At 41.0% G+C, this 21,929-nt stretch overlaps 1 protein-coding gene across 1 annotated transcript in view; it reads left to right on the top strand.

Annotated features, from left to right (window-relative positions):
• raver2 (ribonucleoprotein, PTB-binding 2) overlaps positions 1–21,929 on the top strand; it is an 89,127-nt gene that overhangs the window by 53,448 nt on the left and 13,750 nt on the right. The window contains exons 4-6 of the mRNA XM_026146201.2: positions 654–818; positions 15,766–15,957; positions 21,448–21,568. Coding sequence (XP_026001986.2) covers positions 654–818; positions 15,766–15,957; positions 21,448–21,568 — 478 coding nt within the window. The remainder of the gene's footprint in view (positions 1–653; positions 819–15,765; positions 15,958–21,447; positions 21,569–21,929) is intronic.

Genomic DNA, 21,929 nt, shown 5'->3' with positions numbered 1-21,929 from the left:
TCTTAAAGCAATCACCAACATGCCAGTTTTTCCTGGGTTTCTTCTGTATTTTGAGAACATTTTCTAGTGTCCTCCCAATTTTTTTTTAATGAATAATTGGAATGCACGCATGCCTATGTTTGGTTAGTTCTTCTAATCTTACCAAGTTGCTAGATTGTCGGTTAAACACAGTCTGTACAACCTTCACCACGACCTGGCAACCCGCTACCGATTTCAAGTGTCCAGACAGGCGGATCAGTCAAATGCTGAATGAATTAGATTACTCTCTGAGCTGGTGTTTCACCCCTTTTACTCCTAGACACAGCAGAGATCGAGACATTACACACAAAAAAGCGAGCCATATATTGTGACTGCTGTAAAGCTGGAAAGATATTCACGGATCCCAGCTTTTCAAATCAGGTGAAATGTGTTGTAAAAACACAAACAGACTCTTTTTTTTTTCCAATTGAAAGTAAAGTAGACATGTACAAATAGCGCTGTACTCTCTGTGGGATAACTGCACAGGGACAATCCACAAAGTGTAACCATGACTAATTGAGTACAATACAAACATTTTTATTTTGCAGTATAGTGTCACCAAATGCGCTTGGCAAATAAGTAGACCTAGCGTTGCCTTACTGTCTGACTCTGCGTCTCACTGGTGCTTGTTGCAGGGGGATCGCTCGCTAATGGTGCAGTGGATGGACGTCAACCAGCTGAGCCAGGAGGAAAACCTGCACTCCAAGTGTCTGTGCGTGGACAGACTGCCCCTGGACCTCTGTGACTCTGAGGAGCTAACCCAGCTCTTTTCCGACACGTATAAACCCGTTTTCTGCCAGGTGAGATCACAGTGCACAGAAAACTATTCATTTTTGCTGTTTCAGTGTAAAAGTGCTGATCATGGACTGATTTAGCAAGTACAACTCAGTTGTAAACAGAGCTTGAAATCAATATCTCCCCATTTTTTTTCTCAGAGCTTAATATTGTGCAGAAGCTGAAAGGACTTTACACATGAATGTTCATCTCATTATGACATATGAAACATTCGGTTCACACACACACCTTTATTACAAGAACACCTCCAGGTGAGAGGTGCTGACATAAAATTCAGCGGTCAGCATCGGTGTTGGTCAGCCTCGCCGTATCACTAAGCAACCGTCTCTATGGTGAGGTGTGGTAACTGTGATACCGGCCCCACCCCTCAACTCCATCCCTCCCTCCTTCCATCCCACTCTGATCTGTCTTTTTTTTCACTTGCGCCGTTCGCCCTGCTCCATTACATCCACTCCTCCCCCACATGCCCATTTAAAGTTCACACAATCGGCATCTGTCATCTACTGCATTTCCAGTTTTAGCTCCACCCCTCTGCCCCACTCCCACATAGAAATCAATACACCCACATCATCCTAGTCCCATGATGCTTTGTGGGTGTTTAGCTCATGTTGCTTCACTGTTGCAAAGCCAGCAGGCTTTGACCTATAGTTCAGCATTTTTTTATGTACAGTACATTATGTGCTTCAGAGCAGTTGTATTATTGCATTTCACCATGTATGCACCAGAATATTTCAGGATAAGAGCTTATGAAATGCTCTGCACCATCTATTAGGATGCAAAGAAAACATGTACAGAAATATGAAAAATGTGCATGCCATTATTTGCTAGTGTAATGTTAATGATAGTATTTATTATATCTCTTTCCTTATGGCAGAGATGGGCATGTATTAGGCCTGTGTGTTTGCCATTTGTCTGTATGGATAATATCTTTGTTTCAATATTGAAAAGCGATATCGGAACGCCCAAGAGTTCTTTCTTTTATTTGTTTATTTATGGTCATAAGGTCACCTTACTGTGATATTCAACTCTAAACCTCAGGAACTGTGAGATATATGAGTCAGAACACACATGAATAGAAATTGCAACCTGACTGGCATTTTTATTTCATCCTTTTTTGCTTATAGTGACTGTGGTGAATGGATTCGGGCAGTCTACAGTCATATTAGTGGTTTAGTCATAGTCTGCTGAGGCACAGCAATGATGCAGTGATGTTACTGTTTAACATTTAACAGGTATGTTTTCCACATTCACAATCCTAGCTGTGAATGCCAAGCAGGTTTGGTTCTCTGATGCCTTCCTGGTAGTGATGTTACAAGAAAAATCAATACTTAGGTTGTGCGTTTCTTTACCAGATTTTAGTAAATGATGCACTGGTTGACGGACATTGCCATGCCTTTAGTCATGCTGCATGCCTGATAAAACCTTTAGCGTGGTACCATGGTAAGGTTGTAGAATCTCTGTAGCTAGTTTGGCTCCCGTTGCTAGCTAGCTAGTCTTGCTTATGCATAATAGCTCATTCACACTAAAGTAGAAATAGGACGGCAACCTCCGTTTGACTGAGAAATATCAGCGGTTGCCCGGTGATTCCATTCAATTATGTCACACGCAGCAACCACTTGGAAACAGGTGAGCTGAGCAGCTGACTGGCCCTGCAACACCCCCAATACCTGAGCGACCACTTTCAATCACCATGTGATTCCACAGGTCACCTGATGGTAGGCAACCTATAAATGCGGACAGATTGCCAGCACATTGCGATCAGTCTGGCTAAACTCTGAATATAAGTAGTTAATGGGACTTTTTCATCAACAGATGTGCAGTTTTCACCTGTATCGCTGTTTATTGTCAGGAGACTGCATGTATGCATGTACACGGTCGCCATAATTTTGGTCATGCTGCAGTCTCCAACCACAGTTTTCCCTGTTTGACTGCGTAGCATAATTGATTGAGATTGAGCCGTTTAATTGTCACTAGCAATGTTACACGAACACAGAGTTGAAATAGGACCCCTTCCAACCGTACATACATTGCACAAACATGACGTTGGTAAGACAGGTCAGAGAGATGTATGATGGTAAAAAAACAATGAAATACATAAATACATGAGGGAAGAGGAGGGAAAAATAAGAACTCCATCCAGACTGAGCTCCTTATGGGAGAGCAGTTTGAGAATAGAATAAAAACCCTCAGCACAATGAAGCACATGAATCTTCACACCTTACAACATAACAACATAAAAAACATGCGACTTGTGACAGGGGAGGGGGTATTGGACAGAGCCGATGTACACAACAGCCGTCCGGTCCGAGGAAGTAGGAGGATAGGGTCATACACCGTCTTGTGATCTGGGAGAATTTGTTGTTCCTGCTTCCGCCCTGGAGCTTCCAGCTAGTGAGGTGAGGCTGCATGTAATTAGTGGTTGTTTGGGTTTGGTTTAGGGCGAAAAAGAGACCAGTTGATCAAATCCATAATTTCTTGTTTACAGAGAACAAGACTGAGAGAGTCTCTAAGAGTTAGACAAGACTAGACAAGGACAAAGAAGCCAAGCAGGAAATAAAAGGGAGGGACAGAGAGAAAGATGCGACCACCTCCATCAAGAGCCAAGAGAGACTCTACAAGAGAGAGATAACATAGATATTAATACTTAATAATATCAATATACTGAATGTGTTTCTGTACAGGTCAGAGATCAGTGCTGTCTGCAGAATAGAAGAGGAGCTGTTCTGAGTTGGTCATTTTGTTTGTTGCATATTTATTTGTTTAAGATGATTCCCTAATGCCTCACTGCCAGCAGCTCCAGTTCACCTTGCATAAACCGTCCTCCTCCTCTGTGCACATAAGTAGAACTCAGCCCTTATGTCACTTTTTCTTTGTTCGGCGTGCACTTAACCTGTGGCCTTGGCCCCGAGCGTTATAATTCTGCTACCCATGAAAGGGCCCTCCAGGCAGCACTTTAGCTTGAGTCAGCCAGGAGAAATGGAAGGAAGAGAAAGTAAAGAATGTCAACCATATTAGAGGAAAGGACGGCAGGTTGGAAATGGAAGGAGGGATGGGAGTAAAGGAGGACGGCGCTAAGAATGCCAGAACTATTAGAGAGAGGATGGAGTGAAGGAGGAGAGCCGACAGTGTCAGGCATAATAGAAGGACAGCGAGACGTGGAGCGATGAGGTGAAATAGCGAAGAGGCGTATGATGCCAATCAAAGGAAGACGACTGGTGGCATATATGCAACTATTGATGTAATAATGATGACTAGGAGCAAGTTGAATACTCACATTTATAGGCAGGAGACAAAAAAAGAACAAATGTTACATAAAAATGTCTTTCAAAGAGTGGACAAGTTCTGTTTTAAGACCTTTGATTTTTCTTTCAGGTCAGGATATAACTTCCAGTGGTTTGATTAAGATTGATGGATGGATGGTTTAAAGCAGTGCAGAAATAAATTGCTGCAAAAAAGTAATTTCTTCAGAGCAGTGTTAGATGAGTACGGACACAGCAAAGCATCATACTAGTGCCAACCTAACCCCCCCCCCTCCAAAAAAAAAACCAACCAAACAAACAAAAAAGCAAAATCTGCACTATCAGTGGTGTATAAGTGATACAGATGGTGGTGATGTGCAGCAATGTCAGAACAAAAGCCGAGAAGTTAACAGCAAAGCGGTGAACGTGGATCTGAGCTTTCATGATACGTGTTTTATGAGGATGGATATGAGCACTTCTTGTGCTTTTCGGCCACTTTTAACTTTTTTTTCTTTTTTGTTTTTTAGAAGAAAAATCCCCAAGGCACCTTCAGCTTTGTTGACAATCAACCAGAAAAATGGAAATGAAAATAATGAGTTTTCTTTTGCTGTCGGGAGCCAGACAGTTGCCTTATTTAGTACAACAGGGGAGAAAAAAAGAGCTAATTTAGCTGATTTTGAATATGTACTCTTTTACTCTCTCAATCACTGGCACTTGCTTTTGTAGAGCTAATTAAATCTTTCCAAGTACAATCATAAGATTCTTGACACAATTATTGACCCCCTTTGGTGAAACGCAGTGTTTCAAAGTTTTATTTGAAAAGATGATCTCATTCAGTGACGTCTTCCCGCTGCACACAAAGGTGACGATAAATCTGTGAAATCATTCGATTTAGCAGAAGTACACCACAAGCGTTCTTTTTTTCCCCTTTTTTTTTAATGGAGGCTTACTTAGATTAACTCCACCTCTCCCTTCGTTGTCCAGCACTCGTCATAAAGACATTTGCACTTAAAGCTGTCACTGTGATAGGCCATGTACCTCTCTTCAAAGACAGCTGTGACAGGGCTGTCCTGACCTCATCACTCTGTTCCGACAACTGACGTGACCATTTAAACTGTGTCGCAGACACACGCACGCACACACAAACACACACCGACAAACTGACAGGTGCTCCCCCGAGCCTGAGCCCTGCCAGTGATGCATTCTGCATCGCTTTGCTGGGGACCACGACTGGAGGTCAAGAGCTGTCGGACACAGTGATTGCTAGCTATGCGTGCACACACATGCACAGTCACATGTATAGTAACATCATTTAAGAGTAGACAGGCAACTGCTTTTTTTAAAAATTGTTTTTAAGGTGTCTTTGCAGTATTGAGCTTGACAGCATTAATTCAGTATTAAATTCGTATTTGCCGTTTCTCCTGTTGTACTGATGATACTGAGATTCCAGGCAGTCCATTGGCACATGTTAATGCAATGGGATTTTTTTCCTTCTCTTTTCACTCAACCCCAACTCCAAACAGCAGATGGTTACTCATCCACGAGTCATTTTGTGCTGGAAGTCTCTTCCTGTTAAAAGGGAGTTCTTGGATTGGTGAAATGATTGGTCTTCTCTCATAAATAGTGAAGAGTCTTTACCTTGAGAAAATCAGCAGCTCTCATTCTGTAGTTTTACCTCTTTGTTGCATCTTTTCTGGATATTTATAATTATCCATCCATCCATTCGCTTCCACTTATCCTTTTCAGGGTCGCTGGAGCCTATTCCAGCTGTCATAGGGCGAGAGGCGGGGTACACTCTGGACAGGTCACCGGTCTATCACAGGGCCAACACACAGAGACAGACAACCATTCTCGCTCACATTCACTCCAGCATTCACACCTATGGGCAATTTGGATTAACCAATTAACCTATCCCCACTAACTGCTTGTCTTTGGATGGTGGGAGGAAGCCAGAGTACTCAAAGGGAACCCACACAAACTCCACATAGAAAGACCCCGGCCTAATGGTGGAATTGAACTCAGGACCTTCTTGCTGTGCGGCAACAGTGCTAACCACCGTGCCACCGTGCTGCCCATTTATAATTATAATTGAGCTATTTGTATATATTATAGCCATCTCTTATATTTTGTGATATATTGTATTATTTAATTTAGTTCAGTCTGTTACTGTTGTTGCCTTGGAGCAACTGTAACCACATCATTTCTTCAGAGATTATTAAAGTATTCTGATTCTGATTTTGGTAGATGAAACAGTTCAAGCACTTCTGCTCTTCATCTGATAATAATGCAGTGTAGTCTTGAATCACATGTTGTTGGTCACATGGTCACATCACATGGACTAATCAAAACCCATATATTACCCTGACCAGACGCTTGATAGATATATAAATAACCACACTCAGATGTGGATTGTTTATTATTCCCTGTTGATGATCTGAAAAGTCAATAAAGAAAAATCAGTAAGATATTAGTAATGCAACATATCAGTAAATACAGTGGAAAAAAGTTTAGACAAATAAGAAAAAACGCAGCAGATGACTTGAAAAAGTAAGAATAATGATGAACCAGTTTTCAACTGGCATCATATAATGAAATTAAATAAAACTGAAAAGTTTAGCACAGCAAGTTGAGATACAGACATGAGTGAGCAAGAATTTCCTGCCAGAACTCTCTGCACTCTAGGCTTCTTCAATGCAGAGCTGCCAGCCAAGTCAACTCTTTTATAAAGCAAGTGCTGAGCAAAGCGCTTAACATTAAGAACAGAATAAAAATACAAAACCATCAGCATGGAAGCACCAAAGCATTACATCTGTGTACATCCAAATAAGTTTTAGAGATCTGTTGAGTCAAAGATGTGTGTCATGACTTGGTCACAACACATAACAGACTACGTGTTTGTTAACAATCAATCATAAATCGCTCACATTCACAACATGTGCCATGTCTGTCGTAAGTGTCAATGTGTAGCAACAAGAGGGCAGTTTGGGTCCCCCAACATTTTGTTTTTCAGTTTGGCGTGCTGACTATGGACGAACTTTCTGTTCCTGTTGGATATGTTATTTAAGGTGCATGAAGAGTTTTTTAGGTTAGAAGTGAGTGTTTTTTGTAATGGACCTTATTATACACAAAGCACCAATAATACAACTGAAGATCTGTAACAAATAACAAGAACAAATAAAATCCAACATGTCATGATGGAAAATGCTGTTCTCAATCAGCAGCATCCCTTTACATGTAGATTCCCACTTGAAAACTCAGCCTTTAGTGCTTCATATCTTTGTGAAAATTTGCTGTCGTACTGAACAAGTTAAAAAAAAAAAAGAGTCATCAGCTGCTGTTAATTATGCTGAAACTGAAGTTGCCTCAAGTGCCACAGCACTTTGGCTTGACTCATTTAGCATAGATGCCTGATTATGCTGTCAAAACCCTGGCTAGTAAGGAATGTTTGAGTATAAGACGAGAGTGCTTCATGTAACAAAATGCTGTAAGTGTGATTTTCAGCCATATTGCATTTATATTCCTTTTATCGTTTAGCTTAGACATGGTGTCTTTTTTTCGCATGAATATGTTGTATGTTGCGTAGTAGTTTAAATATACACTTACAGTCCCATTATTAGTGTGCCTTACTAGTTGTAGGCTGTACCTCCTTTTGCCTTGAGAACTACCTTAATTCTTTGCACACATGTCCTGTTCCACCACATCCCAAAGGTGCTCCACTGCAGGTCTAGTAACTGTGGAGGCCACTTGAGTATAGTGAACCAGTGTGAGATGACGTGAGCTTTGACGTGGTACGTTGTCCTGCTGGTAGCAGCCGTCAGAAGACTGCTCATATGGTCACATGGTCAGCAAGACTCAGGTAGGCTGTGAAATGCAAACCATGCTCAATTCATACTAAAGGGCCCAAAGTGTGCTACGAAAGTTATCTCCCACATCATTACACCACTGCTACTAGCCTTGATATAAGGCTAGGTTGGAACCATGCTTTCATGTTATGTTAACCCTACTCTCTGGATCTGATAGCAGAAAACAAGAATCCTCACACCAGACAACGGGTTTCCTGTCTTCTGATGTTCATTTTCCGTAATCCCATCCCTGTTCTTACAGTTACTGACATGAGGGCAACTGGTGTGGCTTCTGCTGCTGTAACCCATCTGCTTCAAGGTTCAGTTGTGGGTTCAAAGATGCTCTTCTGCATAACTTAGTTGTACTGAGGGGTTTTTGATTTACTGTTACCTTTTTGTTCGCTCAAAACCATCTGTTGGGCATTCTCCTCTCACTTCTGGCATCTACAAGGCATTTTTACCCAGAGAACGGCTGTTCACTCCAGTGTTTTCCTATTTCTTTCTTTTTTCTTTTTTCCCCCTATAGATAGTTGTGTGAGAGTAGATCAGCTGTTTCTGAGATACTCAGACCAGCCTGTCTGACATCAACTTCCACGCAGGTCATCTTGAGTGCACCTATATGCCTAATTCAGTTTCTCTCATGTTTTTTATTTTCACCTTTATTTATACAGGTAAATCTCATTGAGACACGAGGTCTCATTTTTAAGAGCGACCCGTTTTAAATATCCATACAAAATGACAACATGTTAAAACATACTGTAGTTGTTACAATTCATACGAAAAAATTGCACCTGAAAATAAAATAAAAGACAGTAACAATACCACAAGAACATGAACAGACATCCAATGATGCTTTCTCTGTTGTCCTTAAAATTGGTTTAAAGCCCTTCAGTTCAGTTAAGCTGCACAGCTTCAAATCCTGTTGTAATTTGTTCCAAGTATAAGGAGCATTGTAAGAAAATACCTCAAATAATGTCACCATAATCAATGTGATGTAAGAAGGTGGCAGCAACAAATTGTTTTTTCACACCTTACTTTTAATCTGAATGTTTTTTATAAGATTTCCAATGTGTGGCTTAAAAGAAAGATCATGTGATTGGCTGATTAGATATTTGTATTAAGCACTTGAACCGGGTCACCGAATAAAGTGACTGGTGAGAGTATGCCTCATTTTCTGATTAAACAGCATCAAAACAAACATGTCAGTGCATGCAGTGATGATGATTTCCGACACATAAAGATGAAAACTCTAAGCGTATTGCATGCAAGTGAAATTTGAAGGCTTATGCATCACAGTTTGGCTTTTATGCACCGCTCAAAGAAAACTGTGCTTTTAGTCAAAAATCCATATTTTCCCTGGACTTGAGTTTGTGCAGTGGGTTAGCGTAATCTGTTATTCAAACATAACTACCTATTGGCCAACGTGTGGAAAAAAATGTGCTAATTAGACTGGTACAGGGTAATTGCATATTGCAGGAGAAGGAGTTTCTTCTGGGCCAATCTGTTTTTGATTTGCATCAAGAATAATTTGGAGGATGAAGCACGAAGTGCTAAATTTGCTCATATAATTACTCTTTAATGTTCTCAAAGTCTGCCTTGAGGACAAGGTAGAGCCACACGTGATAGGAAAAAAACAGAAAAAAGGATCATTGCAATGCAAACAGTTTCTGATTTCCATCTTAAATCTGTTTTGGGGTTTTTTTTAATCATCCAAAGGCATTTAAAGCATAATTTTGAAGGAAAATCTGGGAAACTTGACATTAGATCAGAAATATTTTTGTTTTTTGTCTTTCTCTGTACAGTAGTCTTAATGTGAACACTCCTGCAGTAAGAGGACATTTCAATCTTCAAACCATGATCCAGAAATTATGGTCTTTGTTGGAGGGGTGTTGGGTTTTTAAAGAGACTGTACACATGGAAACAGAGAGAGAAAGAGAGCTAAATGACAACTGGCATCCACAAGGCTCAGATACAGTACGCACAAGCCCATTTTAAATTTGCATAATTGTGCAGATTCAAATAATGATTGAATGTTTTATATATTCCAGTCTTCTGTTGTGTGAGTGCAGTCGGAGAAAAAAAATTAAGGGAGAAGCTCACTCAGTCTTTGCATCCTTGCTCACGAACGCGCTCACAAACACAAGTTGATGACAGTCTGAATGCCATTTTCACAGAATCCAATTTGATATATAATGTTTGTTTCACAGTTTACCCACTTCCACTCGTGTGTGTGTGTGAGAGTGTGTATTCATATCATTGTGGGGACCAAAAATTGGAAGTTTACTATACTTGTGGGGATCAACACACCTCATGGGGGACCAAAATCCTGGTCCCCATGAGTTTGAAGGCATTTTTAAGACTCAAAATGTGGCTTTAGTATCAGGGTTACATTTGGGTTATGGTTAGGTAAGGGCTAGAGAAAGCATTATGTCAATTAGATCGGCGGTCCCCAACCCCCGGGCCGGTCCGTGAGTCATTTGGTACCGGGCCGTGAGAGTTGAGGCTCGGGTGTGAAATTTATAGTTTTCAGGGTTTTTATCGTTAACTCAGTTTCCCAGTGTCTCTTCCCGTGTGTTATGAATAAATCTTTTTTTGGTACCGGTACTGGTTTTATTTTGCTGTATTTATCCACGACACCTTAAAGGCTGGTCCGTGAAAATATTGGGGGACATAAACTGGTCTGTGGCGCAAAAAGGGGCCGCTGAATTAGATTCACAAGCTATGAATACCTGTCTGTGTGTGTGTGTGTGTGTGTGTGTGTGTGTGTGTGTGTGTGTGTCCACACAAAAATAATGGTTAGCAAGTTTTTATGTGTTTTTCTTCCTGTCTTTTCTGGCTCATATTCTCTGTCAGCCCACCCCCCCTCATTCTCTTCAACCATCAGTCACTTAATCAATCACTGATGTTTTCTGCCTCACTTTTATGTCCCCTTCCTCCGCCACTTACTTTCTTTCTTTTCCCTCCTCACTCCCACTCTCTCTCCCCCATCCATCCATCCATATCTCAAGTGGTAAAGTGGTTCCGGTCATTTCCATGGAGTTTGCTTAATATATGCTGATGATAATAGCCTATCGACCTACTCCTCCACACATACGTGCATATTCCTCTCGTGTTCCCTGCATTCATTCAACCATCCATCTCTCCATCCCCCTGTTCAGGCTGGAGGGAACAGCAGACGAATGAGAGGTGGGAGGAAGTGGAGGGGCCACTTGATTGAGTGTTGAAGCTAACAGGCGTCAGTGTTCGTGCTGAAAAAGTACAAATGCGTTTGCTTTCCACTGATTCAAAATTCCTTTATTTTTACAACAAAGAGAAAGGAAAGAAAAAATTGAATCATTTCATAAACTACTCACATACAGCACAAAAATGGAAGTGTTAATTATTTCAACAACATGCAGTGAATGAATCTAAATCATTCAATATTTGGTGTGACCAACCTTTGCCTTCAAAACAGCATCAGTTCTTCTTCTGGGTACACGACAACAACAAAGGAACTTGGCTGGTAGGTTGTTCCAAACATCTTGGAGAACTAACCACAGATCTTCTGCGGATGTACGCTTCCTCAAATCCTTCTGTCTCTTCATGTAATCCCAGACACACTCGATGATGTTGAGATCAGTGCTCTATGGGGCCATAACATCACTTCCAGTACTTCTGATGACTTTGGCTGTATGTTTTGGTCGTTGTCCTGCTGCAGAATACGTTTGGGGCCAATAAACAACCATTTATATTTCTGAAAGCATTCTTTGTAAACAGCATTTTTTCTTTTACACCTGCCTAAAACGTTTGCACAGTACTGAATGTACATATGTGCAATGTAAACGCAGAGTTTGAAACTCTTCTGAGTTTAGCTGATGCCTTAGCTGTTTGCAGCAGTTGAAAATAAATAATCAAGTTTCTGATTTGCTCACATTTCATGTGAAAGCCTTTGTGTATGAATTCTTATACCCTCCCTGATTTTATGCTGTATGTGGAGGCATCAGAAGACTTATTCATATTGGGGGTTTTTTCTGTGTAGACCTTAGTCATGTACTTCGATTCATATGCTGGCCCTTAGAGGTCAAAACTGCGACTTGAGAAAACTCAGATATCTTCACCTCTTGGCGAACAGTGGTAAAACATTAGCAAAAGCTGCATTTAATTGAATTGATTGTATTTTATTTTTAATTTATTGCTGAAGATGTCTTCCTAATGTTTAACTCAACTTTCTGAACGGCTTTCCTTTTATTAGCCCTGGAAGGGGAAATAGGCTGAATAATGTATTTCTTCATCCAGTTTCTAAGAATTTCAAGCTGAAAACCTACGAATCCAAATGTACAAAGCAGTAAATGTCTGGTACATTTGGTTGAGAAACATTGAATCAATGAGCATCCAAATGAGTTGAAATTATAGGTGCTAATTTTCTGTTGATCATCCTTCTTCCTTGTTTTCTTCCAGCTCTGCTTGTATTTAATATTGCATTATTTCAGGCAGCAAATTCATGGAAAGTATTACCTTCAAACATGTATCATTAAAACCACCTGCTGCTCCACGCTGCTGTTGCTGCCTGATTGTTGATCATTATTCGTATTAATGTCTCTGTTGTTCTGTCCCGTTCTGCTTTGTTTAACCCTGAAGGACTTTTTCATTGCTCTCACATTAGAAATTTGTCACTTGGACTTTGGATTTATTGACTTTCATACCCTCAAGATCACAGTTTATTGCAACATTATAAGAGAGTAGCCAGGGCTTTTCCACCAGTGTTGTGATGGTGTCACATCTAGAACTGCTTCCAGTAGAGATTCAAAAAATAAAAATTCCAAGAAGACTGATGCTGATGTGACAAAGCTGGATAGAGAGAAAACCCCCAAAAGCACTTGGTGACAATGAAAAGAAGAAACTCCCTTTTTTAACAGGAAGAAACCTGGTAGAACCAGGATCAGGGAGGAGCAGCCATCTGCTGCAACCGGTTGAGGGTGAGAAAGATGCCCACAGATTACATCCTTCCATAGAAATTACTCCAACCTCACAGTTATGCTACTTTCTCAAAAGAAACCAAAGCTGACTTCACTCATTAACAACATTGTGCTGATGTACTATAAAAGTCGCTACAAAATAACGTTAATCCACAATTAACACGACAAATCTCACGCTATGGCTAAGGACCAGTATTCACATTGGTCTGCTGTTTTGCTTGCTACATGATTGGTATTTCACAGCGTCTGCACCTTTCAAAATACATTTGGCCTGTGCGATACAGACTGTGTTGATTGATATAAAAGCCTCCATGACTCACACGCTCTTATGCGACCTTGTGTGCAAAGAGAACCACAAATATAGCTCTTCAGCTTTGTTTTGCACAATTTTCCCCTTCTTTACTTTTCAGAGTAAAAAGGTCAGTAATGTTTTGGCTGATCACTTGGTTGCAGCTTAAAGTAGTGGGGAGATGTGGCCAGAGTCTATCACAAATGCTGCATTTCAGCGGGAGCAAACCACACAATATGTACCGAATGAATGCAAAAGTGCACCTTCCTTTCACCATATGGAAATTAATATAAGAAATCAGATAAGGGTTTCTCATAAAAGTGTTCATTTATATAGTTGCAGCTTCCTGAAATTATATATGCTTTTCTCTTTGGCTGAAATATCCAGAGTCTATGAATATGCAGATTTTTTTTTAACACAGCTGTTTATATTCTGTAGACACTACAAGTAACGCTGCATTTAACTTCCAACAGTGCCACGAAATTCTCTTTGTTTGTGCGTGTCTGGAATGAAGATGAATTTATTTGAAAACTGCCTTTTTGGTGTCTAATTGTGCACCTTTAGCAGCGATGATGCAAGTATTAGCAAACCAAACCTTCAAATGGTCTCTAACAGATCACACATCCTTTAAAATGTGAGAGAAGTTAAATTGAGTTCCTGTCCTTTTTATTCCTGCTGTATTTCATATGAATCGAACCAGTGCTAACAATACGTTAAGTGGTATGTTTTAACCACAAGCCATTACTTTGTGGACATAGTCATTATCCGATAAAGTCCATTAGCTATAAGCTATTAGCCTGCCTGCATTATTTAGCTTGAGCTCAGAAGATGGAAATGACTCAGCCTTCTTGACAGAGAAGTCAGTCTTTATCAGCAGGACACTCTAGCGCTGAGACATGTCTTTATTGACTGCTGACCATAAATGTATGATAATAATGCTCTGTCAAGTTTATATGCTGAAAAAGGCCCATTATTCGATCCGGCTCCTAAGTAGGAGATTATTGTAGTTTGGAGCTGTCTTTTCCACAGACACTATGTTAGGTTGTGTTTGTGTGTATCTCTATCTATGTGCACATCCCTGAAGCGGTGTAGGAAGAGCAAAAGGATGTATCTTTTACATCATGTCATTTCTTTATCTATCCTTTTTGACAAAAGAAGCTGAGAGAAGCACTTCTACCTCCACTCCACTGTTATCTGTCACTTCCCTGTCTGTCAGTCATGCACAGAAAAAAACCCATACATGCATGAATTTGTGCATTTGTTAGTCTAAAACTCTCTGAAAACATTGGGCGGATTAGGATTCGGATAACTTTGCAGTCTTTGCAGCCTCTCATGCTGGCTTCTCATTTTCTTAGTCAAAGTGCATCATGACGGTAGCTTGGGCTGCACAGATAACTGCCACTGGAGAAGATTGTGTTTTGCCAATCAGTCTTCTAGATGAATGATATTGCTATTCCTAGATGGTGCCGAGAACGTGCAGATATAAAAACGTGTCTGACCTCCTTTGTTTGCCCCGATGATTTATTAAAAGATAGTAAATGCAAGTATTTTTAGGTCTCTGGTGAGGGGGAGGGGGGCACACCTATCAAGCAGTAAGCAGCTGATACTGGCTGATAAGAAGTCAGTAAATTTTCTTTTGCGTACTGAAAAAAAAAATCCACTTTAAAATACATTTACTTCATTAAACAGCTCTTGGCGATAATGCTGCAGTGGTGGCGTATTAATTTTTTATTCCTACAGATAATTGCTGAAGTCTGAAGGGCTGATGACGTTAGTTTGTAGTGTCAGAACTTACGTTGTTTTCAGAAGTTGATGTTGGGTTTTATGCTGGACTATTGCTCTTGCTACTGGTGGCATTTCTCCCTTATATCACTCGACCCACTTTCTCCTGAAGGAACTCGCTCCAGCCTGCTGGGTGCATTTAACCAGGACAGGTTATTCCATATGTTTTGAACCCACCAGTGAGCAGACAGTTCTAACATCTTACAGCTAATGTGGCATGCCTGGAAGTGGAAAGGTGTACTGTATATTAGTGAAAGCCTGTTAAGTAGATTTGGAGCATTCCTGTGAACTAACAGGAACAACAAACATGACAGGAGTGCGCCTGCTTTTAATCAGACACTCCAGCAGGTGAGCATCTGCAAAAGGCATGCCATTATCAGGCACAAATCTGATAATGGCATGAATGCAATCCTTGTAATAAGTGGGAGCATAAGAAGACTACTCTGCCCCAGTAAGACATGTAAAAAAAAAGAAAAGAAAAAAAAGAAGCTAAAATAAAACACGAGATACGAGTTGTTTTCTTTTTCTTTTCTTTTTTTCTTTTGGTTTTTGTAGTGCTCCACATTTACAAGTGTCAATAGGGATTTTTCAGATCTCCTTAAGCACAAATTAGCTCAATTCATCATGTTTATACAATTTGTGGGATGTGATCAATACCAATGTCTTGACGTTGCCGGTTCCCCGGCCAACTAGGAATTTAGATGAAGAATCAAACACGAGGAAAAAAGAAATTCAAATAATTTTTCACATTAGAGCCCACATTTCTGTGCCCAGCCACAGAAGAAAAATCTAAAAGAATGACTTACTGAATAAATGCTTTGTCTTTTTATGCATGTTTCTTCTAGCTTGCTCAGGATGAGGGCAGTCCAGTGCGAGGGTTTGGCGTGGTGGAATATGAGAGCGCCGAGCAGGCAGAAGCTGTGCTGATAGAGATGGACCGAACTCTGGTGGGAGGACAGGAGGTCCGTCTGTCACTCTGTACCCCTGGCACCTCAGGGAGAAGCACCTTGGCTGCACTCATTGCTGCCCAGGGTATGGTGAGTATATTACGGAGAAAGCAGCATCACAGACGCATCACAGAGTGTACTGAAGAGAGCGCAGACGGCAGTACACGGCATTTAATGTCGCCTTCTGTTAACGCAAGAAGAGGCTAATATTAGCGGCAGCATTGGTTTAGTAGCAATCTTAACAGTTCACTAGCCACCAGTTTTAATGTAATATACCCGCCCAAAGTGTTATTTAGAATAAACCCCAGCCGTACTGTATTTATTACAGACTTGAAGAATCGATGAGAGATGAATCACAATTTATTAGTGTGGATATGTCAGTATGTCACAGTTATATCTTCCACATAAAAATGTGCAAAGGTTTTCACCCAGCCCCCACATAAAAACACAATTTAAACACAAAACGACCGGCTGATTTGCAAAATGCGAGCTTTCGGTTTTTTCACGCCATTTGAAGTGTGCAGAGCTAAAGTGAACAAATTAACCTACAGAAGCTGGAAAATTTCTGACATTTTTTCCATCTCTAACCTGCTGCTGAGCCCACAATTATTAATCTACGGGCATGGTTTTTATCACCAAATTAAAGGAAAAATCTTTATTTTTTTTTTCTTTCTACTGCATAGAGCAAGTTATCAGGGCTCTCTGGGATTTTAAACCAGGTGGAATTATAAGCTGTTTTGAAAAACAAGTGCCAAACTCAGTTCACATCACTTTTTGACACTTGGTTATAGTTACATAACATGCTGTCACCATGGCAACTAACTGCCACTTAGCTGACACAGGTGGACCGTTGAGGTGCGATGCATTTGAATTTCATCATCCGATTCGCTGATTTGACTCTCGTCTCTCCGCAGCTCAAGTCCGGCAGTAGCAGAAATCTTAGTTACTGTTAAAGCTGATTCCAGACACATCCAGGAATCAATATTTCTACCATGTTGCTTGGCTGTATTTGGACCATCATCAGCTTACCACACCCCCTAAACCTCCAAACCCACCGTCACTGTAAATGAATTGAAACATTCCCTTTGCTATTTCCTATCATAAATCCTAATATTACTTTCAAATTTTAAAACGTTATGTCACAGTAGTCTCATTTTTGTAGCATTCCCTCATACGTGGAGGACCACATGCTACAACACTGACACACTGGACTTTTCATGGAAAAACAACAAAAAAAGAGCGGATATGCTCACAGCTACTTTTCCATCTAATTGTGATGCCAGTGCCGGGTGGTTCTTGCACATCCGCTGCTGAGAAACACCGAGGTTTGACGTGGAGCACATGCACGAACACCCTCTAGCCGAGAAGGTCTTTGTAGCTGTGATACCCCTCCTACACAGAGCTGTGGTAGCAGAGAGGCACTGACATGATAATTATAGTTCTATAGACTGATTGGGCTCCTCCGCTGTCTCCCGCAGCCTGAAATAAACCAAACCACAAGCTAGTGACACACTATGACACTCATACGTGCACCCATTCAAACAGATGCACCCAGCGAACCCGCACACGGCATGTAAATACAGCGAGTGAGAGTAAGTGAGAAGTGAGAGTTCCCAAAAGGAGGAGTCCCTGCTAATCCCTGTGGGTACCTCGATTTACTACAGCTACTGAATCCTGACAGGTTTGTGTGTACGTGGGTATGGAAGGAATCTAGGGACAGAGAAGGGAAGCGGTTAATGGCTACTTAAAGAGCGGTCCAGATGGTGTTTATTTCATGCTAGTAGACATATCGTGAATGAAATAAGCAGTCACCACCGTGACTGACTGTTTTTCACATGCAGTGCAGCAATGACTGCGTCAGAATCACTTGATTCAGAGAGTTTCGTATGTAACAAACCTCAGTCAGGTTAGTATCCTGCTAGCTTGCAATCAAGAGCAAGGATTATCCAGCATTAGCAACACATAATTATTCTTGATAATGTCATTAAGACAAACACTGATGATATTTTATATCTGTTTATGTGTTTCCTGTGTAGTAGAGAGTGATAAATGAAACGCATCACTACCTCGTATGTCAGCTTGTAGGTGGTTCTCTCTTTTCTCTTTTCTCAGGTTTGAGAATAATTATTGTTATCAGAATACATCAAACCTACATTTGTATAGAAGGTGAGCAGCTACCGCCTTCGCTGCGGGTGGGCGTTGGATGCGTTGGTGGAGCTGGAGGTGAGGAGCAATTTTCACAGATTCGCACCTACTAATGGCGGCTCATGCTGAAGACCTGGAGGGATCGTTGTCATAGGCTGAACGTCTACATATGTCACTTTGATGAAGAGAGATGAGTTTTCAGGGCTTTCATCAGTGTTCTCAGAGGAGCCGTAATCACGTTTTAAAATACAGGAATGATGGGACAAGATGTAAAATAGCGCTCGTCGGGAAATAGCATCTTAAAGATTTTTCATTTTACAGTATTTGAAGTTTGAAGTATGTCACGTAGGTTTTCATGAATATATTTTGTGTAATTCAAGATTCCATCAAGATTTCATCTATTGATCTTTTTATGTCTCTGAATGATATTAATATTTATTTGCAACTTGGATGCGCAACAACAAGCTGTCCGCAGGTGTCCTCTATACTTTAGATCGCCCTTATCGAGCTGTTATAAGTGCTAAATTTCCACTTTAGCTAAAAGCTGTAGTCTCTCTTTCTCTGATGGCATCACAGCTGTTGCAGAGCGTGAATTATCAGATGCACGTAAAGAGGTTATAGCTGTGACGGATGGGCTGGAAAATGTGTTTTTGAATAAATTAACAGGGGCGATTGAGGAGGAAGGAAGACATGCAATTGGTAAAAGAAACAAAAAGGGGGGGGGGGGGGGATTTGAGGAGGAGACCAGAAAAAGGGGAAGAAAAAAAGAGGTAAGACAGAAAGAGATCCTGTGAGGACTGTGAGGTTACATTAGTGCCCCGAGGCCCCTTCAGCATTATTGCAGTGAATGTGAGCAGCTGGTAAAAGCAACATCAGATCTTCAGAAAGAGCTCGAGACCTGCTCCTGTCTACAGTTGTCTGAGGCGATTCTCTCATTTCTCCAGTTAGTGTGATGCGAGTGTGAACGCTGAGGACCAGATGGCCTCCTCCCTCCCTCCTTTCTTCTCCCTTCGTCCTTTTTTCCCCTTACACGATACTTCTCGCTTTCCCTTCTTCGCGGCTTCCTTACCTCCCTGGCATGTCTGTGTGTGTGTTATAGTGTGTGGGTGTGTGGCTGGATTTTGTGCCAGTAGCCAAACAGACTGATGCATGCTGACATTTTCTCCAGCAGAAAGAAAAGAAATGAGAGAGCTCTCCTCCTCCTCCTCCTTCTCTTCCCTTGAAAGACGCTGTCAGCTATGACTGGCCTTGTTCAACACATACACGCGCGCACACACAAACAATAGTTTTCCTCACCGGAACATTCGAATACACATAGTGTACGTGTGCACTAGACTCTCCTCTTCCTTACTTGCTGACAGGACGGAGTCAAACGCAGCCCATCCCCGTCAGTAAAGCTCTCGGCTCCGGGATGCGACAGAGAGGAAACAACGTTGACTTGTGCTCAAGTCAGGCTGTAGCTCGGGGCAGGCGAAGAGGAAACATCACCATCCTTGCTAATGTTGTTTTAAATAGCCGTGTCTGTAGGGCGGCGAGCGCGTACTGCCGCCACACTGTCAGAGCTGAGGAGGATCTACCAGAGCACGGGCAGCTCCATTCGATTTGACGCAGTCTAATTCAATAGGATTTCATTTGAGTCTGTTGAATGAAATTTCCTCAGCATAATGAGTAATTGAATTCTTATTTGGGGTAATGTGCCTTACAGTAACTCCTTTGATTAAATGCAAGTCAGCAGAGAACTGTTCAGATCCAGGAAATGTAGCTTAATGTCAAATTAAATAGAAGCTTTATTGGCAATAGGAAAGAAAACAAGATTTTAAAACGACTCTGAGAAGTGTTGTGTGTGAGATAAGCTCAGCTTTAATTAAACATAATGTTCTAAAATGCACTTGGGTTAGGTTTTATACAAATATATATATATGTGTGTGTGTGTGTGTGTGTGTATATATATATATATATATATATATATATATATATTATAGCTGTAGTAATGCAAAACAGTCCTCGTAAATCTTACACTGGTCTTTGGTGCAGCTCCTCTAAGCCCACCCTTTATCACGTTTTTTCCTGATTGGTTGCACCTTCTAAACAGAAGGCCTAAACCGCTGGTGGGTGGGGCTTCTATGCTCACAGCTGGAACCATGTGCCTCAGTTGAACATCCACCATTGTACATATGACAGAAGATTAGGAAAAGCAGAGCTGTTGCACTTTAAACAAATGAATTCCACAGCAGTCAGGGGTGGGGTCAGTGTGTTATTGTAGAGAAATTTGCTCTCTGCATTTTACTCATTCTAAGCAGTGTGCAGGGCTGGAGGACAAGCTCCAGCTGTAAGCCTTGGTGGAAGTTCACACTGACAGGAGAATTAACTTGGCATGAGGGCAGAAGAAACCAGACCTCCTGGAAGAAAACAGGCACAGGCCACCTAGGACTTTCTTGCTGTGAGCCAACGGTGCTTATACCTCTTTTACAACTCTGCTCTGATAAACACCAAAGGCTACACAGGCCTAAGATGGAGTCTCTTCTTTTTCTTTTTAGACTGGCAGGTCCAGTTTTCTATGAGCAATCTAGGCGATTGCATATCAAACTTCCCCCTCTCCCTTATTTTATTGCTTTCTGTCGGTACTGATTTACTAATCATCTTTACAAATTTCAATGAAAATAATAACAGGATGATATTCTTGCGTCAGACTTATTTGTTATGTATATATTTGTGAAAGCCATGCACAAGACGCAGGATTACATTTTAAAAAGCTGCGCTTTGATCAGATATTCTTTTGAAGTGACGTATTTAAGTTCAAGGCAGACGCTCCCAAACCGTGAGCTAAACTACATGTGTGACAGACATTTTCTGAAAGATTGTTCTTTGTGTCCGTTTCTTTTGAAACGACCGTAACGCCCTCTGAAACCTTAATAAAAATAAATAAATATTGGCCATCTCACTATAAGCTGTCATCTTGTGTCAGCACAGAATTTGATGCTGGAAAGGCAGCAGTCATGTAATGTGTCATAATGTGCGTCTTTAGCCAAGTTCCAGCACAGCAGCAGACTGTGAAAAAAGCTGTTTTTCAAATATGATACAAACTTGTGAATAAAAGTGGCCTTCCCAAGTCTCTAAAAAACATTTTTTCCTTCAGACACTTTCTCGTCCTTGTTTTTCTCCCCCGTCCTTTCTCTCCCTCCTGCTGCTGTCGTTTCCCAGCTTTGTCCTTTTATATTTTTTCTTGCCTTTTTTCTTTTGTCTCCCCTCTGCTGACATTGCAGCCATATCCTGATGATGTAAGCTAGTGTAATGATTACTTAAGCCATCAGGGGCTCCTAATGACAAGATCAAAACCGATACTGTACTCCACACATACACAGATACACACATGCACACATCTAGTCACGTGTTGTTGCACTCACTTGCTTTTTGTGTTTTTTGTTTTGTCTCCAGATTCTGAGTAACAGGAAAGGTTTGCTACCAGAACCAAACTTGGCCCAGCTGCTGACCAGTATGACGAACCCCGCTGCTCTGCAGATACTCATGAGACCGTACCACACTGGGAAAAGAGGAGGTATGCTGGATAGTCTACATTTCAAATCTGTGAAACGAAAGTATTGTACAGAAATATGTAAAAAGTATTTCTGGCTGTTCCTATGTTCCTGGTAAGTGTGTTGGCATGATGATGATTTCCTTAAAAACGTTGAGTGGGCGGGAAAATCCTGAGGATGGGGTGTCACAAAATTTACAGCCTAAAACCTGTGAATTCTTTTTCCAAAATAATTTTTAAACATTGTATGATGAAAGTTCTGTTTCTCGATTTTTAAAAAAAAATATATATATTTAAAAAAGAAAGGCAACATATGAGGAGTTAGAACTGGTGTTTTATTTTTTTAAGTGGTTTCTCTTTAAATATCATGCTAGCATAGCATGCT

The sequence above is a fragment of the Astatotilapia calliptera genome, chromosome 17 (genome assembly GCF_964374335.1).
Source record: "Astatotilapia calliptera chromosome 17, fAstCal68.1, whole genome shotgun sequence".
NCBI lineage: Eukaryota > Metazoa > Chordata > Actinopteri > Cichliformes > Cichlidae > Astatotilapia > Astatotilapia calliptera.
Note: the sequence above shows the minus strand (reverse complement) of the source record. Positions and strands in the feature narration are given on the sequence as shown.